This window comes from Corylus avellana, chromosome 4, assembly GCF_965113065.1.
Source record: "Corylus avellana chromosome 4, dhCorAvel1.hap1.2, whole genome shotgun sequence".
In the NCBI taxonomy this organism is placed as follows: Eukaryota; Viridiplantae; Streptophyta; class Magnoliopsida; order Fagales; family Betulaceae; genus Corylus; species Corylus avellana.
The window spans coordinates 31,646,413-31,672,989 of NC_142493.1; the positions used below are offsets into that span (position 1 = coordinate 31,646,413).

At 34.9% G+C, this 26,577-nt stretch overlaps 4 protein-coding genes and 1 non-coding gene across 6 annotated transcripts; 3 read left to right on the top strand and 2 right to left on the bottom strand.

The window, feature by feature from the left end:
• Positions 1-5,687: 5,687 nt before the first annotated feature.
• LOC132177818 (DUF538 family protein (Protein of unknown function, DUF538)) lies at positions 5,688-8,517 on the top strand. The gene is made up of 3 exons (XM_059590281.2): positions 5,688-6,031; positions 7,043-7,097; positions 7,912-8,517. The coding sequence occupies exons 1-3, from the start codon at positions 5,930-5,932 to the stop codon at positions 8,289-8,291; spliced, it is 537 nt and encodes a 178-aa protein (XP_059446264.1). The 5' UTR covers positions 5,688-5,929; the 3' UTR covers positions 8,292-8,517.
• A 291-nt stretch (positions 8,518-8,808) lies between these two features.
• Positions 8,809-13,267, bottom strand: RRG (sporulation protein (DUF155)). Its single transcript, XM_059589606.2, has 7 exons — positions 12,896-13,267; positions 12,405-12,516; positions 11,666-11,825; positions 11,227-11,375; positions 10,322-10,473; positions 9,380-9,494; positions 8,809-9,139 (listed from the first exon to the last, which is right to left on the bottom strand). Exons 1-7 carry the CDS (start codon positions 13,186-13,188, stop codon positions 8,999-9,001), a joined length of 1,122 nt encoding a protein of 373 aa, XP_059445589.1. The 5' UTR covers positions 13,189-13,267; the 3' UTR covers positions 8,809-8,998.
• Positions 13,268-14,751: 1,484 nt separating this feature from the next.
• Positions 14,752-16,834, top strand: MINE1 (homolog of bacterial MinE 1). Its single transcript, XM_059589607.2, has 2 exons — positions 14,752-14,933; positions 15,997-16,834. Exons 1-2 carry the CDS (start codon positions 14,847-14,849, stop codon positions 16,597-16,599), a joined length of 690 nt encoding a protein of 229 aa, XP_059445590.1. The 5' UTR covers positions 14,752-14,846; the 3' UTR covers positions 16,600-16,834.
• Positions 16,835-17,491: 657 nt separating this feature from the next.
• TRNAW-CCA (transfer RNA tryptophan (anticodon CCA)) lies at positions 17,492-17,563 on the bottom strand. Its single transcript has one exon. It is a non-coding gene; the product is annotated as a tRNA-Trp (tRNA).
• Positions 17,564-17,681: 118 nt separating this feature from the next.
• LOC132177341 (Transducin/WD40 repeat-like superfamily protein) lies at positions 17,682-25,857 on the top strand. 2 transcript variants are annotated; one of them, XM_059589609.2, is made up of 10 exons: positions 17,682-18,009; positions 18,119-18,249; positions 19,367-19,449; positions 20,817-21,062; positions 21,355-21,427; positions 22,554-22,634; positions 22,715-22,796; positions 23,557-23,657; positions 24,546-24,660; positions 25,603-25,857. In XM_059589609.2, the coding sequence occupies exons 1-9, from the start codon at positions 17,905-17,907 to the stop codon at positions 24,631-24,633; spliced, it is 990 nt and encodes a 329-aa protein (XP_059445592.1). In that variant the 5' UTR covers positions 17,682-17,904; the 3' UTR covers positions 24,634-24,660; positions 25,603-25,857. The 2 variants fall into 2 exon arrangements, with proteins under 2 accessions (XP_059445592.1, XP_059445591.1); XM_059589608.2 differs by lacking the exon at positions 25,603-25,857 and adding an exon at positions 24,985-25,444.
• Positions 25,858-26,577: the final 720 nt, after the last annotated feature.

Consider the following 26,577-nt stretch of genomic DNA (forward strand, 5'->3'; position numbering starts at 1 on the left):
TGGATGCAAGCTATACTCTTTTTTTATATATTTTCTTCTTCATTATTATTATTATATAGGGGTAAATAAATTAACCATGCACGTGCATTAAGCCACGGAAGAGTCTGTTTAATTTGGTCCTAAACTCTACATTAGCTTTGTATCCCGTACGGCACAGAATAAACTCTCTCTCTCTCTTTATTGCACAAGCTTTTATTCCTAAATTCTATTAATTATTTAAAGATCAAAATATTTCCTTCTCCTGTTCAACCTACATCCAACTCTATCCATATATATTTTTTATCCAAAGAGACATGCTATTCCTCCGACTATTGTCCAACTCGATATTTTTTAAATTTATTGTTGGATCTGTACAATCTACATGTGAGTCATACAGATCTAATATATAGTAGATTTGGAAAAAAAAAATATATATATATGGATGGAGTTGGATGTGAGATGGATAGGAGAAGGAAAAATAGCATTTTTCTTTAATCAGTGTGGCAGATCCAATAATGTATTTGAAAAAGAGTTTGACAAAAGATGAACAGAAGTTTGAAGAACAATAATAGCTTTTATAAGGTATTGGTACAAATCAAGCATTTTATGCCCTTCAATAAAACGTTAGCCTTGAATAGCAAAATCAAATATTAGCAAAACACCAAATTTGACCTCTTCGGTCCCTCACCTACTCTACGAAAAAAATAAAACCTCTCGTTTACCTATATCACTAATCTATCTCTCACCTCTCTTGAAAAAAAAAAAAAAGAAAAAAAAAAGGGTCATTGCATATTTTTTAAAGTTGAATATACTAAATTTAGAATTTTTAAAGTTTAAGGGATGATTGCAAAAACGCTGAAAATTCAGAAAGTATACTAGCTATATAATATGGTACTAAATAGTTAATAGTTAATATATTATTAAACTAATTTATTAAATCTTATAAAATTGACAAAGATATGTCATATATGTTATTTATTATATTCATTTGTACTATATAAGTATATAAGTATAAAGTATATCATGGAAAATATAATTATAAAGTATAAAACTATATAAGCAGTATATGAGACATTTGTCTCAATTAGATTGTCTGATTTCGATCCGTGATCTATATTTTTTCAAATCCTATATTCGGAACACAATGCTATATGTGATCATTCAAAGTGTCGAGATTGTTGACCGCAATAAGGTCTCACTCCTAAATGTATCAAAGTGACCTGTACTTCACATTTGAATTTGTAATCTTCTCGAGATTTAAAATCAATATCATAAGAAACTATAAAGTTTCACATCATACAATTTAATAGTAATTTAAAGGAATAACAACGCTGGTAGTCTGTTCAATGCATTGGATCTACACAAACGCAACAGTGTGAAGTCAACACTTCACACATAATCAAAATAAATCATCAAGATTAATGCATTACAGTCTTATCAAATTGAATGTCTAGTTCCATTATCGATTGTGAACACTAGATTAAAAACTACATGGTTTATGGTCTAAATCATTACTCCCACCACATACAATATTTAATGTAGTTTGAGGACCATTTACATGCATATGATAAATAATATTCAAAAAGTAAAAGCATGTAAAAATATGTTATATGCTCGATACTCATTTAATATATCAGTGACCAAATAACATTATTATATTTAAATCAAAATATCTTATAAACTAATTAGTTTTTATGGCACTATCTTTAACAATTTAGCGCATCATTCCTAACACCCGGAGGGCACATTGGCATCTCAAAACTAGCGTTTTCCCTCCTACCCTGCTAACATAAAATATGGCATGGGATTTGGCTTAGAAGAATCGGAAGTTTGAGTAGTGATAATCATAATACCAGCGTGAGTGAACAGTTACTCACGTTGGTGTATTATATATTATTATATTATTAAAAAAAAAATTGAATAGTAATATTAAAAAAATATATATTATAAAATATACTAGCGTGAATAACTGTTCACTCACGTTGGTGTTATGATTATCACTACTCGGTAAGTTTTTGCCTTCTACGCAACATTGTGACTAGTGTCGGAAAACTTATAACAGGATTGGGGCGTTATTAGAAAAAAAAAACAAAAAAAACAAAAGATAAGGATTGGGGTTAACTGTTAGAAATTGGGCCGACGCAAGGGACCAACCTATAGATCCACTTCATTTAGGACACACAAAGGCCAAGTATGCCAAACAAAGCCCATAAATGGGCCCAATGAACCGGTCTCATGGTGCCAGGCAAAGTAGGCAACTAAATCCATCAAAAGCAAAACAAAATCATACTCAATCTTGGGACATAGACAACACCTCAAGATTTGGAAAAATTTAGAATCCCAATAATCAGGCCTTATTCCCACAAATCCAATGGCAAACGATCCTATCCGTTTCATTAGAAATGAAATAAACTTACTTTTGAGGGGTAAATTGTACACCAAAAGTGAAATTATAATTTTGCTCATCAAATTTTAATCAACGAGTTTCTCTCAATTTCATTTGAAACACAATAAAATGAAGAGTTCCGACGAGGCAACATGGACTTTTTGGCCCTTAGCTAAAAATTCTTACTTTTCAATTATAATTACCTTTTCTTTTTTAAAGACCTTTTTTATTTAAGCATCGAAGTTATTCCTTGCCGACACACATCGGCAAGCTCTTTTGCTTATGATTTCATTTTCTTGTAGGTGCAACCAGGCTCGGCGCTCACCACTAGGGAAATTGTTCCAACATTATTTATTCAATGTTAAATAAGAATGTGAAAAAAAAAAAAAAAAAAATTGTCATGAAGAGCATACTTGAATTTTTCCAAAAATAACTAAATTTATCATTCATGATTAAATCATAATCTAAATAAAAATTGATGGCACCGAGCAAACTTGATTTTTTTCAAAAATAAGTACATGATTGCATGATACCTTATGAAGTGTACGACACGTGTCGGGAGACATGACTTTAACTTTTGAGAGATAAAAGTGGAATAAAAAGATGAAACGAAATTCGCTCAGATAAAAACCTATAACATTTTACCAACAGTACTATTCTTAAATAACTCTTTGTTTAAATAAAAATATTTTGTTATTAATGATATAAATTAATAAATCAACATTCCATTGAGAAGACAAGAGTTTTGCAAAAAGTAAATAAATAATGGCATGATAACTTTTGGAAAGCTCATGAAACATGTCAAGAGATGTTACTTGGAACAAAATCTACACTTATACAATATTTCTGCAATATATAATATCCTTAAATGTCTCTTCGTTTTTTTTTTTAAAAATGTTTTGTAATTAATTATCGGAACATTAATGATGGGAGCAAAAAACCAATTTTCAAGCAACTATAATATTATTTTGAAATTATCCAACAACTCATGATTAATTGTAAATATTTTTGCGCCCTATAAATTACAAGCTTCATATTAAACTTCCATGAAACAAAAAACAAGAAGTTCAAAAGAGGAATCAGTATAAGGATGATGATGGTTTTCACGATGTTACTAATTGTGCCATTAATTATGGCGAAAGGCAATTATGATCATAACAGTACTCATTATTCTTCTTCACTTGATGAAGATCAACACCTCTTCCATGCGAAGGCTATTTATAGTAGGGAAGAAATGGAAGCCAGGAAAAGACCAGAGTGCGAGGAAAAATGCAGATTTCATTTTCGTCCTGGAACAAAAGCTTACAAGATATGCATGGAAGTTTGCGTCGGCGGCGGAATACCAAAAACGGAAGTCGTCGCGAGGGAAACAGAGTGCGAGGAAAGATGCAAAAGCCATTTTCGTACTAAACGAAAGCTTATGAGATATGCATGGAAGCTTGCAGGTCCGCCGGGAAATCAAAACTGGAAGAGATCAGAATTGCGAAGTGCGAGGAAGAATGCAGCCATTTCGGTTCTGGAACGAAACCTCACGAGACATGCATGGAAGCTTGCGGGTCCGCCAGGATATAAAAAATGGAAGAGATCATAATGAAGTGCAAGGAAGGATGCAGCCATTTCGGTTCTGAAATGAAGGATTACCACCGTTGCATGGTGGAGTGTTGGATATCAAACTTATTTGAAATGACTTAATCATGATCGAGCAGCATTTTGGTCCAACGTGGATGCATGCAATAATATTTTTATGTATTTTTTTTTTTTTTTTTTTTTTTTTATTATTATATATAGGGTTAAATAAATAAATTAACCATGCACGTGCATTAAGCCACGTGAGAGTCGGTTTAATTTGGTCCTAAACTCTACAACCTTTTGTATCCCGTTTAGAAATCAGAGAATAAAAGTTGAATAGACTTACTAGACTCTTGTACTACTCTTATACCATTACAATTATGTAGCAATAAAAAATTAGCCTTTGAATCACCGGGAGCTTATAACAAAAAATAAAAATAAAAGTAATGATTGATTTTCCACATTATCATAATTATATAACAATCATATGAAAGTGTAGTAAATGGCATGAGAATAACTTCAATGTGGTCGGTGCACAAAACCCTTATTTTGTGCTTACCATTCAGTGGTTATCACATCAGTTGGAACACTAAGAAAAAACACATAACCACACCTGATTATATAAAGTTCTATTAATTTTTTTTTTAAAAAAAAATAAACGCAGAGGGTAGCAGAGGGAGGTGGGGGCAGTTCGCCACCACCCCCGGCTAATGGGGGTGGCTCGCAACCACCCAGGCCATAGAGAGAGGGAGAGAGATCCGCTCGTGAGTTGGCGGCAGCAAATGGAGGCTAGTGCCACAACCACAAAAGACGCTCTCAGTGTCATAAAAATTTGCATTATTTGTGTTGTGTTGTGTACATGGTGAGACGGTGAGACCCAACTCTTCATATATGGTCCTTTTCGTCTTTTGTACTTTTTTTTTGGTTGGTTTTTAATTTGGGCAAAAAACTCTTTTATCTACATGAGGTTTGAATATATTCGAATTTTGATTTTTAAGTAATTTTCTCTTTTTCTATATTGTATTTCATCTTTAATAGTAAATTTGTTTGTAATTGCCTACATATCTCACATCCAAGGAACTACGTAAATTAATTTTGATGTTATTATATATATATTATCTCATTTCTTATAATTATAGTATTTTGTACAACATTAAAAAAAGAAAAAGAAAAAGAAAAAGAAAAAGAATAGAATATAGAAGAAAGAGTCTAGGCATTCCGCGAGGGAATGGTAGCAATGGTTGTTTGGCGAGTAGCTGAGTAGTAACGGTGTGAACACTTGCAACCGGGCGTGGCCGTCATTATCAACTTTTGAGCTGGAAAATACGCGACCTTTACCCCACCATGTGCACCAGAATCTTTTCAGTTTAATCGTCACAACTATAGACAATAGTAGCCTCAAATATCGGCATTAAACTGTCGTGGTTTTTTTTTTTTTCTTTTACGTGTATTTTTTAAAAAATTCTATAAAAAATCAGAATGCATTTCATCATAATAGATATCAACTAAAACAACAATATATATATATATATATATATATATATATATATATATATTTCGAGTATGGGATATGATGAAAATGGTAGAGGATAAATGTAACAAAGCAGAATTCCCGGGATTTAGTTTTTAAAATAAACGAAAATCGTAATCCTCGCAGCAAAAAACAAAATAAAATAAAATAAAACGTAGAAGAAGAAGGATTTTTGGTCGCAGAAGCGTAGAAACCGCAGTAGATTCGCCGTTGAAATCACCCAACGGCCGGTGTGCTCAATTACGAGAACACCCTCGACTTTATTAAAATATATATATTTTTTCATCGAGAAGCCTCAGCCGCTACTCTATTAAAATAAAGTCTTCACATTATTGGGATCATAGTAAGCATGCTTGTCTCTGTGACAGCTTGAGATTTGTTCACTCCGGCGCTACTATACTACTACCTAGTGTACTGAGACTACCCAAGAGAGACAGAGAGAGAGAGAGAGAGAGAGACAGAAAATGGAGAAAGCTCTGACAAAAGTGGGTAGCTTAAAGGTCGGGAGCTTATGGATTTCAAAGAAAGCAAAGGAGGAGTTCTCTAACATTAGTGAAGACATCTCTGTATGGACTTTTGTGTATTGTTCTGTGTTTTTTTTTTTTTTTTTTGGGCTAGCTTTGTACACTTTGCTTTACCTTTTCTTTGTTATCATTGTGATATTGTCTGTCCCTGTCTCATATGTGGTTTTGGAGGTAATTTTGGTCATTACGTGTGTAATGTGGCTTGATTGAACTGTACCCATTTGTTGATATTCTGCTAATCATGGATTGGTTTTCAGAATTTAGCTGTAGGATGAGAGATCGGTAGGTTTTTCCAAGAAAGGAAATGATCTGGGTCCTGGGAGATGGTGAAAAAGAAAATAGTTGAAAGGGGTTTGTTAATGTGGACGCTTGCTTCAATTGTATGTTGGGAGGGGTGTTTGTGCTATGATGGGGATTGGATTGTTTAAACCATGCTACAGCATGTTTAGATTGCGTTTTGATGGGTGAGTTTCTCAAATGGAGGGACAGAATTTGGTCACACCAAAAAAGGGTAACATTATTTGGATGAAGATTGTGTCTTGATATGTTCAGATTGGCTTTGAATTTCTAGGTATGAGCTCTACTCATGTAATATATAGCTAAAAATAATTGATAGTGTTTGTGTAGTGATGATTGAAGGCCACATTTGCCACTTACCTATACAAAGACAAGGTGATGACAGAAAAGAGGCACTTAGTCTTAGAAAAGCTATCTTCTTCTGAAAACCCGGTCAAGCATGTCTCTTCAGATTTATATAACACAAGATTTTTAAGAAGCTAGGTTTGATTGAAAACAGATGTTTACATTGCATTGCTTAGAGTATAAACCTCTCGACTGTGTAAACCAGTTGTTGTGTGTGTCAGTAAAAGATGTGACCATTTATGAGCATATTGATTTAGCGATGTTAATAATAGCTAACTGTATAATCCTAAGAACTCTGATGCATCTGTATGCTGATTTATTATTCATTCTGCTTAGAAGTATTTGTGCTTAGTTTTGATGCCATTGCTTTCTCTTATTCATGCTCCTAAAAAAGGTTGCTTTTCCTTGCAGACTTTCTCAAACACAGTTGAAGAAAAGGCAAAGTGGATGTTCAACAAACTAAAAGGTGTGCAACTATATTTGAGCTTAGTGTGCTCCATTATGCTGGAATCCTTATTCCTGCTTTGAAAATCCTTGACACACTACTTGTTATAATTTTCCTTCACATTAATCTCCCTTTCAAAGTTTTTGAGGCTTCTTTTCGTACCCCTTACCACAAGAGTCGGTACTTGTTGAATAGATGGCAGTGCACATCATCAACCTAATGTGGCATAAAAATACACTTCGGGAGGATTTGCATGCAATCGTTCGATGGAGGCCACATTGAAAGTTTGTGAGCTTGTTCCTAGCTTAATAATTGTAATTTTTGTCTTTTAGAAAGAAGTTTATAGATTTAGGTCATCAACCCACAAACTAGTTATTTGCAACAGATCTTCATGATGGAATGAACCGTAGACCTCTCTTTCACATACATTTCAAGTTGCATCCACTTCTAATTTCCTTCTACTTCTATCACATTTAAAACTCGATATTCTTTCATTTTATAAACCCTCTTACCAGCATGTTTGCTTTGGAGTCTTTCATCCATCTAAATTTTTTCTGTTCCTCCTCAAATTTTCATCTGAGTTTGATTTTTGAAACAATTTGTCATTGGCCTCTTTCTTTCAGTGAGGTGAACCTTTTTAGTAGAAAATATATGTAGTTTTCATTTCATTCAGCTGGCATAACAAATTTTCAAATATAAGAACACCACAATATCATGTTCTCCCCCAGTATTGACTATATTTTCCTTTCCTTCTATTTTTTCCTTCTTTTGAAGGTCAAGTTACATTTATCATAACAGAAACAGGTGTCACTAACCCGAAAATGCGTACCAACAGGAAAGCCACTGAAAGGTTTACCAGATCTCCTTCAAGAGTACAACTTACCGCGAGGCCTATTTCCCCAGAATATAACCTGTTACGAATTTGACGAATCGAAGGCCAAGCTGATTGTGTACTTGCCTTCTGTATGTGAGGTTAGCTTTAAGGACTCCTCTGTAATAAGGTATGCTACCCGGGTTAAAGGAACTTTGCTGAGGGGAAAGCTCACAGGTATAGAGGGAATGAAGACAAAGGTCCTAGTGTGGGTGAAAGTTACCAACGTGGCTGTGGAGGGCTACAAGTCTGATAAGGTTTGGTTCACAGCTGGTGTGAAGAAGTCTAGGCCTAAGGATGCTTATGATGTGCCCCGTGCTGCCGTTAGAGTACAAGAATTCTGAATTTAGACCGAACATTGTTGTCATCGGGGTAGATGACCAGGTAGTAGTCATTGGTGGTGTTCTTATAGAGTAGATATTAGCAACCTCTTGTCTCTGTTGACAACATTGGATGCACTGCTTTTATGTTTTTCACTTTTCAGCCTTTAAAATCTCGTCAGCTTTAGGGGTAGCTTATATGTTATGCAGATTTTGATGATGGTCAATGCAATATGAAGGTTCATGATAACTCAGAAATTTTGGGTTAATTCCCAGCAATTTGTTCACATTGGTATTGTTGAATGGTCCAAGTTTTGGTCAAAACTGTGGTGGCATTGATGGTGGGTAGTGAATATGCAAGATCTTGTGCCTTCAAAATTTTAGGCAATTCTCATTTGCATTTGTTGTAGGCATAGAACAAAATATTCAGAATAATTTGTCATGATTCAATGAGGACCCCTGCCCTAATAAGAAAATTATCTGTTTGCTATAACCTGAATTTAACACATCAACCCACCGATGGTTCATTTGTTGCTGCTCCAATAATTTCATAACTTTATTTTCTATTTTTCTCTATTCATAATATAAGTATTACAAAAATGGTACTCAAGACAATTTCCAATGGTTGCATACACATAATAATTAATGGGATTGATTGCTCAATAAATTAATTGAATTGTGCTAGAATAACTTCAATTGGCTGTTACAAGTTTCCTAATCTGCTTGCAAGATCATAGAGGAACTACATTTGAATCACGAACAATCTCGTATAGTGATATGACATTCTCAATGGTCAACAAGCCAATGATGCACCATTCCAAGAGGTCGGACTTCCTGTTTTGGAGGACTTCTTGGAGGAAATGAATGTTATGCTGCAAGGCAGGAGGGGGTTAGTTATAACATTATCACTTCTTCCGTCAATCATCAGTGACGTAATAAATGATATACACCAGCAGTCCATCACCCTCAAACATATAACAAAATTAAATTACTTTTGCCAAATGAAAATCACTGTAGATTAAATCCTTTCTTTTTTCATGAAGAAACTAACCCTAGAGTTCAACAACCAAATCAAACATATGCATCAGCAAGAGACATAAGGATAGATTTACCTCGACAAATTTTAATTTGAAATCCAAATTTCCAAAGCGTTGAGTCACCTCATACTCCTCTCGAAGATATTCATATATTTGAGCGTATTTTGCATCCCTCCAAGCAATTTCTGATCTGAAAAATGAGAGAATTAAACAAAATATGAGGAGCTGCAAGATGAAAACTTACGAACGAAAATCATTTACTCAGAGTGCTTTAGAAAAGAAAGATTAGGGAAACTTTGAGCATACTTGAATCTATTCAAAAGTAAACAACTTTATGGAGCAGACTTTCAGGTTATCTGATCTTTGTAAAGCCAAGTCATAGAAGATTTACAGAATTTCACTTTATTTCGTGCCTAGCTTTGGAGGCCATGGAAAAAGTTCTAACAACTTTCAGAGTCAAGAACCATAATGAGCAAAAACAGCTTTGTTCAAGCTTTGATAAAACCAACCCAAGCTCGAAGGCAACATGAATGAGCAGAAAGAGCTTTATTCAAGCTTGATGAGCCAAACTCTAGGCTTAAGGCAAGCATGTTTAGTGCAATAAGACTGGCTAGACCAGGTTCAACTTGAGCAAAGAACTTGCGTCCTAGTATAAATTCAACTGATAAGCACTTGTGATATTGATATATTATACTTCAAATTTATCCAGCCTTTGATTTTAATTTTGAAATAATTCACAGATTCATTTACGCACAAAATGTTATGCAAGCAATGTGTTTCATTGACATGTAAATTCTGTAAGCTTAATGTAAATTCAAAATGTGAGCTCGAAGTGCAAGAGTGACAGAGCAAAGTAGACCCATTACCTATCTATGCAGTCAAACCCTAAAATAGTAAAAAATGACATCATCCAGCAGTACGCAGGAGAAATTTCTGCCACTCATTGTATGCACAGAGATAACCAGCCATATTCTGAAGCATCACATGAAACAATAAAAGCAATCACAGTAGAGTTACCTCTCAAAAAGACCAACTTTGAGGATTACATCGGCTAGATTTGAATTAGCCTTCCCGACAAGTTGAAGGAGCTTCTTCTTATCCATTGTAAAAGTTCCAGTTTTCTCCATTCCACGATTTATCTCTGCAAATTCTTGAAGCATACCATCAATCTGAGAGAGAGAGAGAGATGTCATTGAAATTTAAAATCAGTTTCCATCAAACTTCCTTGCTGAAATTTAAAGTTAATTTCAATCAAGACTTTCTTGCCAATTGGTATGCTGTTTCAAGCAACACTAGCCATGTTTCCATAACATAATGGAAATCAATAAGTATCTTTAATGCTTATGCAAGAATGGTTCGATCTTAGAGAATCTGGAATGCACCAAAAGTGGCCAAAAAGCTAGAAAACAAGCAAGCCAATGCTTTCTTCTCCAATAAAGACATTTCAGAATATATACGGATTGAATTACACCTTTGCCCCCGCAAAATTATCACTCCTATGCCACTTACCTCCACAAATTTCAACTCATTACAACTCGGCCTCTATTTTGAAATTTTAGTTACAGTTTGCCCTTTTTTTCCAAATCAACGGCTAAGCTAGACAGAAAAACGTGTGAAATATCAAAATTACCCATGATAAGAAAACTTAGCATTTAACATACTGGGGGCAACTTTAATTCACATGCTTTTCTGTCCAACTTGACGATTGATTTGGACAGCAGGAACAAATTAAAACTGAAACTTCGGCCCAAGTTACAACGTGTTGAAGTTTGTGAGAGCAAGTGACGTAAGAATGATAGTTTGTAGAGGAAAAATGTAATTTACGCACATGTAAAATATATATATATATATATATATATATATATATATATATATATATATATATATATATATATAGCTGTGTAATGCTGCACCAAAATTACCTGTGAAACAAAATAATCCAAAGCAATGCTTTGGCCAAGCACACTTCCAATAATGCGGATGCCATCCGTGTCCAACGTCTTGAGAACAATGTAGTCCGGCCCTCCCTGCATATCCTCAACCAACAATGGCTTCTCCTTTACAGCATAATCTAGTACAAAGACACATAGACAGCCAAACAGAAAATTATTCACATACTAATCACAAATGTATTTGTCAAATCTATGGAATAAATATTCAGGGAACAACATTGCAAAGAAGCTAATGGAAAACATAAACTACAGGAAAGCAACTAATATGTTATATAGCTACAGAACTATTCATACTCCTTATCATGCAGAGCAGGTATTGAGAACCAAATACATGAAAACAAATACAGCACCCTTTTACATAAAAGTTTAATTAAGTTAAAAACTTAATCCCATTCTTAAAGAAACTTACCGTCTTTCCTCATCTCTGGAAGCAACCCAGAAGCATGTCTTCTAACTGTATCCAGGTAAGTTTCAACTTCATGATCCTCGATATTAAATAGAACAGCAGATCCATACTGGAACACAACCATGTAACGACAGTAGCTCAGGTTCCCATTGACTCCAAGCCCCTACATAAAAAGTCTAGCGTTATCCAAAGATATGTTAACCAATCCTATTAGTCATTGTAGTTAAGAGTCTTGGAAGATTCTCTTATTAAAGTCCAGGTCAGACCACATGTACAAGTCCACATGCATTTGTTTTTTTTTCATTTAACCATCTGATGAACCATTCAAATGAACAAATACTGCTAAGTTAAACAACCAGTCCTGATGCATCATGCAACATCCACTTTGTACTTCTTTAAGATAAAATATTCAAAATTGCTTGATGCAAAATAAGATTGGGCAGCATAGCCAGAAATACTGGTGGAAGATAACAACCACGAAATAGCAAAAAAACTAAAAATCAAGCTTATTTCGTTTTAAGGTTGTTGTAACTAAACAATCATAACCTCGTATGAATGCCTAAAAGAATAAAAGTGGATGCATTGCCAACATAAACCCAATCTGAATGATCCAAACAAAATTATGCAGTTATCATGTGGCTGAATGATGGGAAGTACGTGGATTCTAGTTTCCAAAAAAAATATATATATAGTAAGAACTTGAAACAAGTAAAAGGATCCAATTGTTCCTTGATCATCTTACAGTATTTTCTGATGGGAAATCACAGTATCTGAGGGCAATATAATTTGATGAGCGAGAGCTAGGAGGAACTACATTGCTTAAATTCTCGGCTTGCATGCTCTTCAAATTGATACTGTCAAAACCATGAATCTGAGAAAACCAAATCATATCATACAAAACAAGAACACAACTTTCAACAACAGCAAGAAAAGTCAACAACTATGACCTTTAGATACTGGAAATTCCTACACATTCTCACATTCCTCACCACCAATGCTAGAATACAGGTAACAGCATCCACCAATTCCAGCATAAAATTAAACCAGACCTAAGCAAAACAAAATCAAAACATACAACCCCAGGTGCTATAATTTTGTAAAACCCAACATCCGAACTCCCAAACACACGCCATTCAGCAACATCTTAGCTGCAGAGGAACACAAACGGAGACAGACCCACATAGATAAAACACGTGAACCAAAAAAAAATATATATATATCCTACTGGCCAACCTGGTGCAAAGAAAGTAGGCTTTGACAGGAATCTTTCCAGTTTCCTCATCTTCGTTGGCCATGAATTCATTCCTGTGATCGAAACTCGGAGGCCCAGAATCGAATTCGTTGAAATCGACCGAGACTCGGGATGGGATTGCAGACAAGGGTCTTAAACTGAGGAGATGAATGGCGGGGCATAAGGGAATCGAGGGACGGAGAGGTCTGAGAGGACGAGAAAGATTAGGGGTAAGAGATTTGGAAGCAGTGGCTATGTGATTGAGGAGAAGGAAACCAGCTCTCCACCTCCCCATTCACTGAAACCGTTTTCGGTACTGTGTGTTTCTGAACCTCCGGGTTCTGGGGAAACCTTTGTGTTACTCTTGCTACATTTTTTTTTTTTGGGTGTTTTTGTCTCCTTCTGTTTCGGTGATTTAGTCTCTAATTATTATTATTATTTTACATGTCTCTTGTGAGGGGTAATTATTTTGGGTTAGTTCAAACAGGTGGTTAAAACAAAAAAAAATCTTTCAATCTAGGTCGTTCATTAATTTACAATGAACGACTTTGATTATACCATATATATCTTAAGAGAATAATAATAAATTAAAGAAGATTAATGAACATAGTTCTCTAAAATGAAAAACTACACCAAGTTGTTTAAGTTTGGTATGAACTCCATACCAATGTAAATAAATTAAATTAAATTCGCGCACGCACACTCCCACTTCATTACACTATTTTTCTACACATTTACGTGACTTTTAAAATTAACATTTAATTTATGGTAAAATTTTATTTATTTTGTTTAAGAACAACTTCATTGCAAACAACAGAACATAGACAAGATACAGGGGAAAGACAAAACAAAAGTAAAAGTACAACTTGATAACATTATGTTTCATTTTAATTCAGTATAGATTTTCTATTAATTTCCTTTATAAAACTCCTAATTACATTAAATAATAGTTGAATAGGTATTTCATGCTTAATTAACCATATCAAATAGAATCATAAAACTAGCTAGATTTTTCTGTAAAACGACACGTTCAAAAAAGTTTATTTTATTGTCTTGTTTCAATTCATATCTTTATTTTGATGAATTTAAAAAACCATTGCTATTTTAGAGTGTAAGCAGTGACGAAACTACGTATAGACCAAAGAAAGTATGACCCATTTGGTTTTTAAATTTTTCCTTAACTTATTTTGATTAGGTTATATATATTTAGGTTTAAAAATTAGACTTGATAACTATCAAAATGAAGTTTAACCCGTTATTTATATTTGGACCCCTCATTTGAGAAATTATGGTTTCATCCCTAGCATGAATAAAACTACAATAGACCAATTTAATTTTAAAATTTTCTCTTAATTTTTTTTATTAAGTTAAATATATATGTATTTTCAAACTTAAATTAAGTTTGACTCTATCAAAATTAGATTTAATCCCTTTTTTTTTTGTTCGTACTTTGACTCTTCCAAGTAAAAAAATATAGATTCAGTCCATGAGTGCCAAGATGTAGAGCTTTGTTGGGATTGCGTTGGAGAAATAGAATTTTTAAGTCAAAAAGAGTTTTTGCACAAAAGCTTCATTTTTAAGCTTTTACTAAAAGTGCATTTTGACAATTTTTAGGCTTTTTGAATTTTCAAAAGCGCTTTTAATTTTTGTACCAAACGAGTATTTTTTTTCTTCTTCAAACGAACTTTTTGAGTATGAAACGCATTTTTAAGCCCTTTAAACCCATGTACTTAAGCTATTTTCGGCATTGCAATAAGGTGTTTTGTTGGACATAAATAAGTAGAATATTCCTTCAAAGGGCAGATACAGAACGGCGTCGTTTCCCTGGCTAGCAATTCTCAGCTACTTACCACTGTGCCCATAGCCTGAAAGCCCGTTACGGGCAAGAAAAGACACTGAAGTGAGAGCGAGCGCCACAAATCCGAGAGAGAGGGAAATCGGAAGCCTCAGGAAATGGCGATATCTGGGGATCTGAGGGTCTCTGCAACGCTGGGTTCCTACCATTTTAACCCTCTTCGAAGCTCTCTGCGCCCTTCCAAGGTCTGAGCTCTCGCCCCTTTGTTTCTTAGTGCTAATTCTCTTGCATTTTACTCCGCTTGTCTCCGATTCCATCTGAATTTCACGCTATTCGTTTCATATTTTGTTATTTACTTGTTAATTTCCGTCAAAGCCCGAAGGAAGAGAGGGAAACGTGGAATCAGGTAACTGGGTGAGGGTTGGAGTGGTAATTGTGAGATTCCGGGTTTTCTTTTATTTTGCCGGGATTTATTAGTTACCATACAGAGCATTTAAGTAGGGATTGCTTATTTCATATGATGATTCGAATTAATGGGTTTTTTTTTTTTTTTTTTTTCATATGATAATTCGCATGTAGAAAGCGTAGTGGCCTGGTTTATACTGGTAGCTGAAAGGAACGTAGTATAGTTTAGTTGGTGGTAAAGTCAGCTCTTTTTTCTTGTCATTATGTTATACACCAATTCAAATTGAATATTTACCATGGGATTGTTTGTTTGCTCACTGTAGTTGCAGAATAAGGGCATACCCACCTGTGAAAAGTATTCAAAATGAATAGGAGTTTGCTCAGATGGTATTATATCAAAATTTTGCTAATTGCGGTGTTAAATTAATAGTACACTAGGTAGAAATTTCAAGTTGGTGAATAATGTGATTGTGATGGTGAGAACAATAGTATTTGATTAGGATATTTATCAGAATTATCAGTTTCATCTTGTTTGTGTACATTCAATAGTATTGGGAACTACTGGGTTAATTTGTCTAGAAGCCTGGAGTCTGGTGTGATACATGGCTTTCTTTCTCATGAGTTGATCCCATTGTAACAAGGGAAGGGGTGCGCTGTCCTGTTTATCCTGAAGGTTTTGGTTATGGATAGTCATCAAAATGCGTTGGTGTTTATTCCTTCTGTTTGAACCATCCTCATTTTGCAATTTACGAGCAGATGAACAGGTTGAAAGTATACAGGACGTTATGTGTTGCAATATGGGCATGTTAAGATATTGTGCATGTTTTTAGAGGGTTTATATATATATGCCAATACCTTGGCCTGCCCGCCTTCTTAGGCCCTCTACTTTCTGCTGTTTTATAGGTAGAGTTCTCTGGTTTCCTGAACGGAGGATCCAGCATATCTGAAATGACACCCAAATGGTCCTCAATGGTACTTGATAACCGCAATATGCGTAGTAATTCCAAGCACATTTCTGGTATCACTGAAGATTATAAGCTGTTGCCGAGGTCCATCAGCCAAGACTCCGAGAGCTTCCTCCTTGATGCCATTAACATGAGCTTCTTCGAGCGTTTAAACTTGGCTTGGAAGATAATGTTCCCATCATCAACATCTAGAAAGAGCTCTAATGCTAGGGTTGCCAAGCAGCGCTTGAAGATGATTCTCTTCTCTGATCGATGTGCAGTGAATGATGAGGCCAAACAGAAGATTGTCGACAATGTTGTGCAGGCTCTATCAGATTTCGTGGAGATAGAATCACAGGATAAAGTTCAGCTTAGTGTCTCTACTGATTCAGACCTCGGAACCATTTATTCTGTCACAGTGCCTGTACGACGGGTGAAACCAGAATATCAAGATCTAGACGAGGTTGGAGCAATAACAAATATCGAGTACAAAGATACAGGAGAGAGGTCAGGTTCTGTTGATGTCAGGTTTGATTTCTTCATTCCAGATGAAAGGTCCTGATAATTTCCGAGCCAGTGAGCCTGCTTCGGTCTTCTGTATATATATGGCGACTTCCTTCAACTGAGATTTGAAAGTTTTGCTGCTTTTCAGTTTGTAGTTTAATTTGATGTTTAACTCCATGACTCTATTTCATGTGGATAAGTTATGGCATATTCATGTTAGGTTTTCAATTTTTCATGGGTGTATTATGTGCATGCGAGTATTTGCTTATCTCAATTACATAAGATTTTCTGTATGCATGTTTTCTAGTACATTACTTTTGAGTCCTACGAAGGTTGGTTTCTGGTGTTCTCAAAAGTAATTTGAATTTCTTGAGAGTGCTTGTTTGCTGACAAACTTTTGGATTTTACATCCCTCTTATCGGTTTCGCTTGATCAACCAATTCTTCACCTTTTATTCCAAAGTTTAACAACATATAATACTAAAATGTGTGCCCAGACAAGTGAACCCTGGCTGCCTAGGGCACTTATGCCCCACACCCCTTTTCTCGTACGCTGCTTGAATTATTCAAGGAATTTTAGGGGATTCTCATCCCTTTCCTCCTCTCTTTAAAACTCCAACTGCTAGTGTAAGCATATTTCATCCTATGTTTACAACCTAAAAGATTCTACTTTAATAGATTTTACTTGACTAATAACAATCACTCACAAAAGGAACGGATGAAATAAAAAGGTTTGCCCACAAATGCTCTAGTTTTTTAGTTATAAATTTATAATTCACCATTTCTCAAATATAGAGCTTCTCTTGCACATTAAAAAGATAGATTACAATTTTTGTAAAACACAATCACCACTGGCTCTCGGGCCTCATGTACTTCGTACAAACACCGGCGCTTTAATAAGCCCATTTGGTGCCTAGCCACTGCCCACCACTACATTTAAAAATAAAAAATTGAACCCGACGTGAATCGAACACGCAACCTTCTGATCTGGAGTCAGACGCGCTACCATTGCGCCACGGATCCCCTTGTTGAATGTACACTCAACTATATAATGTCATAGTATAGTAACATAAAAGGAGCGCGAATTTCGCAAGTTAAACGTTAGTTTGATCTTTTGATACTCCAGAGTGAGCGGGAACTTTTGGTGGGCCATTCATCCTCAGTCCCTCGACTCCTCGCAGGTCCCTTCCAATTTCCATCCTTCTCTAGGGCAAAGTTAGGGCTCTTTGAGAGTTGTGACCAATTCTCTCTGAAAATCTCCAATTTCTATGGACAATCACATAGGCTCTACTTCATTTTCGTACTCTTCCTGATCCACCGCTGAGATTCCACTTCCACATTTCGGTTCCCCTGCTGCTTTCAAAATGAACAGAACTTGTTTGGAGTTCGAAAACCCTATTCGAGACGCCATTTCCAGAATCCGCTTCGCTCCGCAGTCAAACAATCTCCTTATCTCTTCTTGGGATTCCGTGAGTATATATTTTTTTTTCTTAAAAAAAAAAAAAAATTATGCTAAATTTTGGGGCTTCTAATTCTGTGTTCTTCGCTTTTGAAGTAACTGGCGGTCTCTCTGCGCAGAGTCTTCGGTTGTACAATGTGGATGGTTCTGCGCTTAGTTTCGAAGCTCAGTCTGAAGCCGCGCTTCTCGATTGTTGTTTCCAGAACGAATCTGTTGCTTTCAGCGCTGCCTCTGATGGCTCCGTTACAAGGTAGGTTTGGTTATGTTCATATATGTTATTTATACAATATCATAAATACATTGCATTTACTGGCTTTTTTAGGGATAGGCACCATAACTAGTTTGGGGAGTTTATTTATAGTATTTGTTTTTATTTTTGATACGATTTACATATGGTTTATGTTACAAGTTAGGGCACATTTATTGGGTCCATTGGGATAATAGGCTGTGTAGATTCGTAACTTTATAAAGAGAAAGTGCTCACCTTTGGGGCTGGCTTTGATTACTGGCATTTTGGTCGCACTTTGTGTAACTCATATGAGGAAAAGGGTTAATACATTATTGATAGTCTTTGTAGGGTATTAGAATATAAAGGGGGTTCTGTTTTTTGGGTCCTAATGTCTGTTGTGATTCTTTCCTTGCTTAAGAAACTTCATATATATGTCAAATAAGTGAGTATTTCAGGGTAAATAAGGTAGAAGCATTACAAGTTCAGCGGCAAACAAATGATTAGGGTGGTGACTCTGAGGAAAACGCTTGATATCATATTACCTGTTCAAATCCATGACCCTAATTAGAGCTAATTGGCAAAATATTTTTGTAGCTAACCCTAAGAAGTTGCAATATTCAACGCTTAAGTTAGATTTAACCTGGGATGAGGGAGTTTATTGGCAATAGAATCCACTCCTCAGATATTACCGGAGAGAGAGAGGAAACAAGAGAGGTGGTGAGAGCATGTAATTTATTCTTTTGACTGCCAAGTATATTTTAGTGTAACCCTGTTCTTTCGGTAAATTATATTGACTTTCTTGCACATGTCTCATCTGTATTGCCTAATAGCACATCCCTACTTACTATACATATTGTTTCACGATGATATAACAACAACTATTATTTTTTATGAATTCTATATATATTTTTTTACTGTTTCATATTGGCTGATGGGGTTCCCAAAGGGCATTGTGTTCCAATATTTGTTGTTTATGTTTGTCAGTTATGTGGTTGGTTTAGAGTGCATGCAACATATTGTATAATCTTGCATTGTATTTTTAATGAATTTTCTTATTTATTTTGCAGCATTTGATGAGTTGTATGCTATAATTATTAGAAATTATCTGTTGACTTGTTCTGCTACAAATTTTTTTCAGGTATGACTTGCATTCGGGAATTAATGATACAATTGGAAATCACGATGATATAGCAACGGGTATTGGATATTCAGATGAAACATGTAAGCTATTACTATTACCTCATTTATGAAGTTGTACTGGAATGTAATTTTTGAAATACTTTTTTCAGTTGCTGTTTTAGTTTGCCGACGATCTTGGCAAAATTTTTTTATCACCATTTAATGAGGAGATTATCTATTGATGAATATGTAATTTTCCTTATCTAGTATCTAGAAGAAATTTGTTACATGCTTTTTCTTCGTGTTTATGTATCACATGAGGCGTCATTAGTACCTTCATGATTGAGTGGAGTAGTAAATTTATTCTATTTAGCAGATGCTTAATTACTGGGTAGGTTCTAAGGCCATAAATAGAAGCAAGTCATGGTGATACTATATTGTTATGGATTTATATTTTTATCCATCTGGTGTGGAAATTTTGTGTTTTTTCAGTCTAAAGCCTTGTCCTTCCATTGTTTATCTTCTACTATGTTAAGTTGAATTCCTCTATTGGTATCAGTCTCGATTATCATCTTCTCCCCTTGGCTATATACATGATGTTCCGTGGGCAAGAAGTTGAAAGATACATGCGGGGCTGGGTCATAGTTGTTATTCTAACTTATGTTTCTGACATGAAAAAGAATTTTTTTTAGGTTTTTTTAGTGGCTAACACTTTGAGAAGAGTGCTTTGGTGTGTACTTCAATCTTGGGTTACATTTCAATTTGCTTTGTCTTCCATATGCTAGGGCCAAATCAAGGTCGAATTCTCCAATCTATGTACATTTTTTCTACCTTAGCAATTTCATTGTTTTAGTTATTTATTCTGGTACATTTGCTTCAAGAAGCCTGTCTGGAGTTAGAAGTTGACTGAAAATCCAACTTGAAAAGTTACTCTTTTACATACGAACTTGAATTTTAAATTTTTGGCTGCTAGAATCTTATGAATTGCTCACATATAAAGAAGTTGTAATTTGGTGTATGCTGTTGTTGAAGATTCTTGTTCCCCACACCAATTCATTTGCCTTGATGCTTTAGTATTTGTTTCCACCTAGGCTTAAATCTATGCAGTTCTGGTGAGAAAAGATGGTTGCTTTAAATGAGGCTTGACCCTTACTCCAAATCTGCACAAACTATACCAAATATGTTCAATAATTATTAAGTCCTTCTGCCAGCTCAATGGGGTTAACTTTATTTTGTATCTGGTATATCTTTGTTAGGCATAGTTGATGTTGCAAATAAAGATAACCTTTACATAATCTCTGTTAGGTTAATGCATCATTGGATTACATATATTTGTGGATTAAGCAAATGAATTTCCAAATGAAAGATGGTCAGGGCACTGTAAATTGTTTACTTTGCTGGTAATCAGGATTCTGTAACCCCCATGGTGTTTCTGAACCAAAATGGATTCCTTCTTTGCGTTGTTGTAGGTCAAGTAATTTCTGCTGGTTTGGACAAGAAGTTACTATTCTGGGACACGCGCATAGCGAAGGCTCTTGCGTGCTCAAGAAATCTTGGTGCAGAGGTGGAGTCCATGTCACTCTTTGGGTTTCATTTGATGGTAGTCATTGGAGCATCAATATATATGTATGATTTGCGTAATTTAGACAAATCCGTTCAATCAAGAGAATCACACTCGGATATTAGATGTGTCAGCCCGATTCCTTATTCTAAAGGTATTATTACAGTAATCGGCTTTGTGTGTTTGTAAACCATGTAGTTGTTATTGTGGTTGGAGGACAACCTCAGTGAAAAGCAATGTCAGTATCAAAAACACCAAATATTGGAATATTTATCTCAACTAATTGAATATTTCGACTTTTATATCCATTTTTTAAAATTAAATCCTAGGGATTTAGAATGTGTAAGGATACAAAGTTTTTTGCATTTCCTTCTAGATTCATGTTGCAACCATATCAAATTTGAAAACCTATTAGATGTCTCTAAAGTAGGATTTGTTCCTTGCAGGATATGCTGCTGGATCAGTAGATGGACGAGTGGCTGTGGAGATTTCCCATCCATCCAATCCAAATGACATTGAGTCAGTTTTAGATTATAGTGCTTAAGTTCCTTAAGTCATATGCTTTTTTTAAAAAATAAAATAAAATTTGATGGGAAGAACTACATTTTTATTTTATTTATTTATTATTTGTTCCTGAGAGCAAATGATGAATTTGCTTGGCTTGCTAGCAGTTTGAAACTTAGAACACGGTTTCCTTTAAGGTTATAGTTTTTTGCTCAAGTTTCTTTGTTTAATTTTATGGTTTTGTGGCCTTGAGATCATACCATAAGTGGTGTCACTTCTGCAAAATGTGAGGGACTAAGATGATCATTAGATTCCATCTGAGTTGCCTCTGCAAAACTTGACAAGCATGACAGTCAGATCACTACATAAAATTTTAATTAAAGTCAAGCTGAAATTTCTGGTGCTCAGCTTGACTACTTAGAAGTTGCAGGAAAGAATTAAGATATATGCATTCATATGCTGGTCATATGGAAAGCATTTCGCATGCCCATATGCAGGACCATCGCATCTTAGGTCTAGTTCAGTGTAGTATAGTTCTAAAATAGTGGTTCATTCGCCCCAGATTCCACCCAACTATGGAATAGTAATACTATCCATAGTCTGTTCACTGTTGTGAAGAAAGTTTTTGATAGGCCTCCTTGTGGGTACGACCTATTTCTTATTTGACTGACGGTAAAATAAAAAAAATATGCTCTCTATTTATATCTATCTATATAGATATAAGAATTCTTTGATGATTGCATTGATTCAAACTCTTTTGTGTTGTCGGGTTGGGAGAAATTTAAACCAGATAATAATGCAATTGATGCAGAATATTTATACTATCTGAATTACTCAAGGCCCACTATGATAAACAGTTTCTGACTTCCATGTTTTTATTTTTTGTGTATTGTTGGCCTTCTATTGGAGCATAATTTTGTTGACTTGTTGAAATTCAGAATTATATACATGCTTTAGATTCCACGGACTTAATATCTAATTGTCCTTGTATAGGCATGCTTTCAGATCTCAGAATTTATGTCCTAAAGCTCTTAAGCATCCAATGATATTGTTTTCTGAAACTAAAAAGACAGCATTTTGGGCGTGTAGCATTTTTTTGGTGTCAAACTTACTGACAGTGAAGTATCAAATTTTATTACAGATACATGTTCCGTTGTCATCCAAAGTCAAAGGATGGAAGATATCATCTAGTATCGGTGAATGACATCGTTTTCAATCCTCTGTATGTGTATTCCTGTGTATTCCTATCTGTAGCTTACTAACATAGTCTACAAATTTACTAATTTTATATTTTTGTTGTAGCATCCGTGGTGCGTTTGTTACAGGAGATAATGAAGGCTATGTTAGCGCATGGGATGCTAGAAGCAGGAGAAGACTTTTTGAGGTATTATTTCCTTCGGTTCTAGGACTTTCCATATACTGCTACTTGATGTGAATGTAGTTAATATTTTTTAAATCTTTTAGTAGTATTTGTTAAATCACCACTTATCCCAAAAATTGAAATTACCATTTATCCAAAAGCTTAAGTTATTTGGAAATTATAAATTTAATAATTTAATTAATATTTTAACACTCCTCCTCACGTGTGGGTTCAAACTTTTCTTTAATAAGTGAGTCTCAACTTGTTGAATTTTTAATTGAAATCAAGTGTAAACTATAGAGTTAGTGTTCGAGTTCAAGCCCTCTACTTTGATGCCACCATATTAGATCGTCACTTATCCCAAAAACTTAAATTGTTAAGAAATGATGAATTTAATCACTTTAACACTGTTAATGTAATTGTTGGAGAATTTGCATATGAAGTGATGCATTCTCATCGCATACTTTGATGGGTAACACACAAGAAGTTAATGGTAACAAAACAATTGGATGAATCCCACTGGGAGACCCACTCTAGATGACAAGTTCCAAATATAATCTTCTTACAAGTTTAACAGCATTATGCCTTCAGTTCACGAATAAGCAGGTGGGTATATAGTCTCATTTTTTTATAAGTACTCTCTGCCTCTCTTACCTGAATGTGTGAAAGATGCCGGTTTCTAAACAATCTTGATATGCCTCCTTTGACCTTGATATACTCCTAATCAAATAATATACGTTGTTGTCATAAATCTTATATTGCTCTAATCCTTTTTCACTTTCAGTTGCCTAGGCACCCTAATAGTGTGGCATCTTTATCATACAACCATGAGGGACAACTTTTGGCTGTTGCATCAAGCTACACTTACCAAGAAGCTAAAGAACTGTTAGTTATTCTTCTGTTAACATCTACCTTTTATTTTTGTTCTACATTATCTTTTTGAAACCTTAATGTATCAATGTCTTTTTTGTTGTTTCTGAGGTGGGTATTTATTATGTTGCTCGAAATACTAGGTTTTTGTGTGTTTGTGTTGATTTCTTATCATTCTTAACAAATCTTGGAGCACTTAGCAGAAGAAAATGTCAAGTTGTAAGTTATGAGTTGTATAGAAGTGGATGAAGAGTGAAAAAGGTTGTGAAAACCAAAAGGGATATGCAGAGAAGGGGATGGTAAAGGACCGTGTGGGAGTGCTTGATGCAATTTACCACTTGTAATGGCATATTGCTGTTAGAATATAGGATTGCCATATTCGGTTTTATATTTTCCTTAACAATGTATTTACTATAGTTATTTGATACTTTATTTATTCATTCCACCTACCACATTTTCCTTCTAAAAATGGCTCATCTGTATTGTAAAGACATCCAGGACAATAAGAGCTAAATGTTGCCCTTGAGGCAATTCCCCAGTGGTCATGACAACCCCCAGCCTACTAAGGGCAAGCACTATTTATTGATCTCTTTATTGATTTTTCTTTTCTGGTCTAGAGAGAATTATTCCCATCCCACCCCCATGTCTATCAATAAGTAGCTCAAGCGATATGGAAGTAGGCTTCTAACGCTGAACCACTCAAAAGTTATTATGTCTTTCCTTCTTCTTCCGCTATACTCTCTTCCATTTACACCTTATTACAATATTCTACAATTGCATGGTTACATGATCTAACTGACAAGTATATATTAGGAATATGCAAGAGTAGTCTACATAAAAACATTGCCTTGGGACCTAGCCTTAAAGGATTAATATTTTCCATATGCACTTTGCCTATAACAGAGAGGAGCCTCCTCAAATATTCATACACGAAGTTGGTGACAGCTACATAAGATCAGAGTCTGCTGGAAGTTCGACAAGTAGGAATTGACTGTCCGTGATATGCTATTCAATGAAGGTAATGACTGATTTAAGTATACTGATATCATCGACTTTACAACTACTTTGCATATGTAAAAGATGCTCTTTAGCTTGCTCGCCATCTTACTTAATCATGTTGTTGTTTCCTACATCAAGATCCTGCAACATATGTTACTCTGACTAAAGCCTGATTCACTGTTTAATTATTTTGCATTTTAAAACAATGATTTAAGAGAATTATAGTCTTCCAATGTCCAAAGCCTATCGCCAAAAAAACAAAAGGAAAAAACATGTCCTGTAACCCATTATTAAATTCGCTAAGTTCATTTACATTATCACTTTATTTGTTTGAAAATTTCAGATGGGCCACGTTAGAGACATCGGATATTTTGGACCCTGTAATTGAAATCTTTTGCGCTCCAATCCAACTGCTCCCTATTTTGCATGAAAAAGTATAACAATATCTTAGTTTGTTGCTGGCTTCCTCTTGAAAAAAGCAAGGCACTCTCTTACCCTAGGGTGAGGAAATATTATATCTACCACTAATCTGATTGTAATTGTGTTACGGACCTACGTGGATGTAAGAAACATGAGCCACGTGGGAAGCTTCAAACCTGAGAAATGTAAAGATAAGAAGGAAGAAGTTGCATGGACATAGGACTATTATCTTATTGTTACATGGAGTCACTATTTATTACTAAGAATCTTGTTAGGAATAGAGTTATAAACTATTAGGAGTTTCAAGGATAGCCATGTTTACTTGTTAGAATTGTATTTTCATTTCAATTCTTTTTGTAAACTGCACTCGATGTTCATTAGTAAAAGGACTGAAATAATTTTCTCAAACATTTGACATTTGATTGAGAGGCCTAGAGTTCTTGGAATTATCATACTATTTCAAATTATATTTGAGATAAGGTAGGAATTAGGTATGTTGTAGCATGTTGTTAAATTGGTTATGTAACATTCCTTGTCACAGATGCCAATTTGTGAGACTCGCCATTCAGCTTTAACTCACCCTCCGGCCTCTACTATGCCATTCATTTGCATGAAGGTACACATCACATAATACCAACGGTCAGAATTCCGTTAGCCGATATTTTTGGATTTGCAAATCATGTAAATCATTTTCGGATTAAGTCCACTTAGTGCCACCCTAATTTACCTTAAAAAGGTTCAAACTCGTAACTGGAATGTGTTGTATTTGGTAGGCAGGATTGTCCACAAGCGTTGGTCGGTGGTAGGCATGTTTGGAAAATGTAGACATTGTTGCTTCATCCATTTTAAATTGGTTCTTCGCTGGTTATAGTTTTCCAAGGACTAGGTTGATAATGTTGCAGGGTCCCTACACCTCAGAGTGATAACTGAAAAATTTGTTGGTTTTGATTGCCCAGAAGACAAAGAAGCCGGAGCCCGACAATAAGGTTTTCCATAGAGGATCAATAATTATGTCTATGAGTAGAGCATCCTAAGCTTTCGACAATGAGAGCTGGCTCATTGGCTTGGGAAATTGGTCAAAGCCATATATAGAAGGATCAACCGTAATCAATCCCATTACAAAAGATAAAAGGAAGTAAAAACGAACCATGTTTACTTCGAAGTAAAACACTTTTTAACCACGAATATTTCAATATATCTAAAAATAGGATAAAGTTTTCTTCTAAATGGATTGTAAAAAATTCTTCCAATGTAGTATATGAAATTGCCATGCATTTCTTAATATGTGAGAAATATAGCATGTCAAAAACATATACTTCTTTTAATAGCATTTAAAAGACTTGAGGAAAATTCTAATAAAATAGCATGTGTTTTTAACATACTTAAAAGAACAAGACAATTTTATAAACCCATTGAAGAAAACTCTTAAAAACAATGTCCCCAAAAATATGAGACCTCATTTAACTTAAAGGGGAATTTAAAAACAAAAAAAAACAAAAAAGAAAGTTGCTTTTAT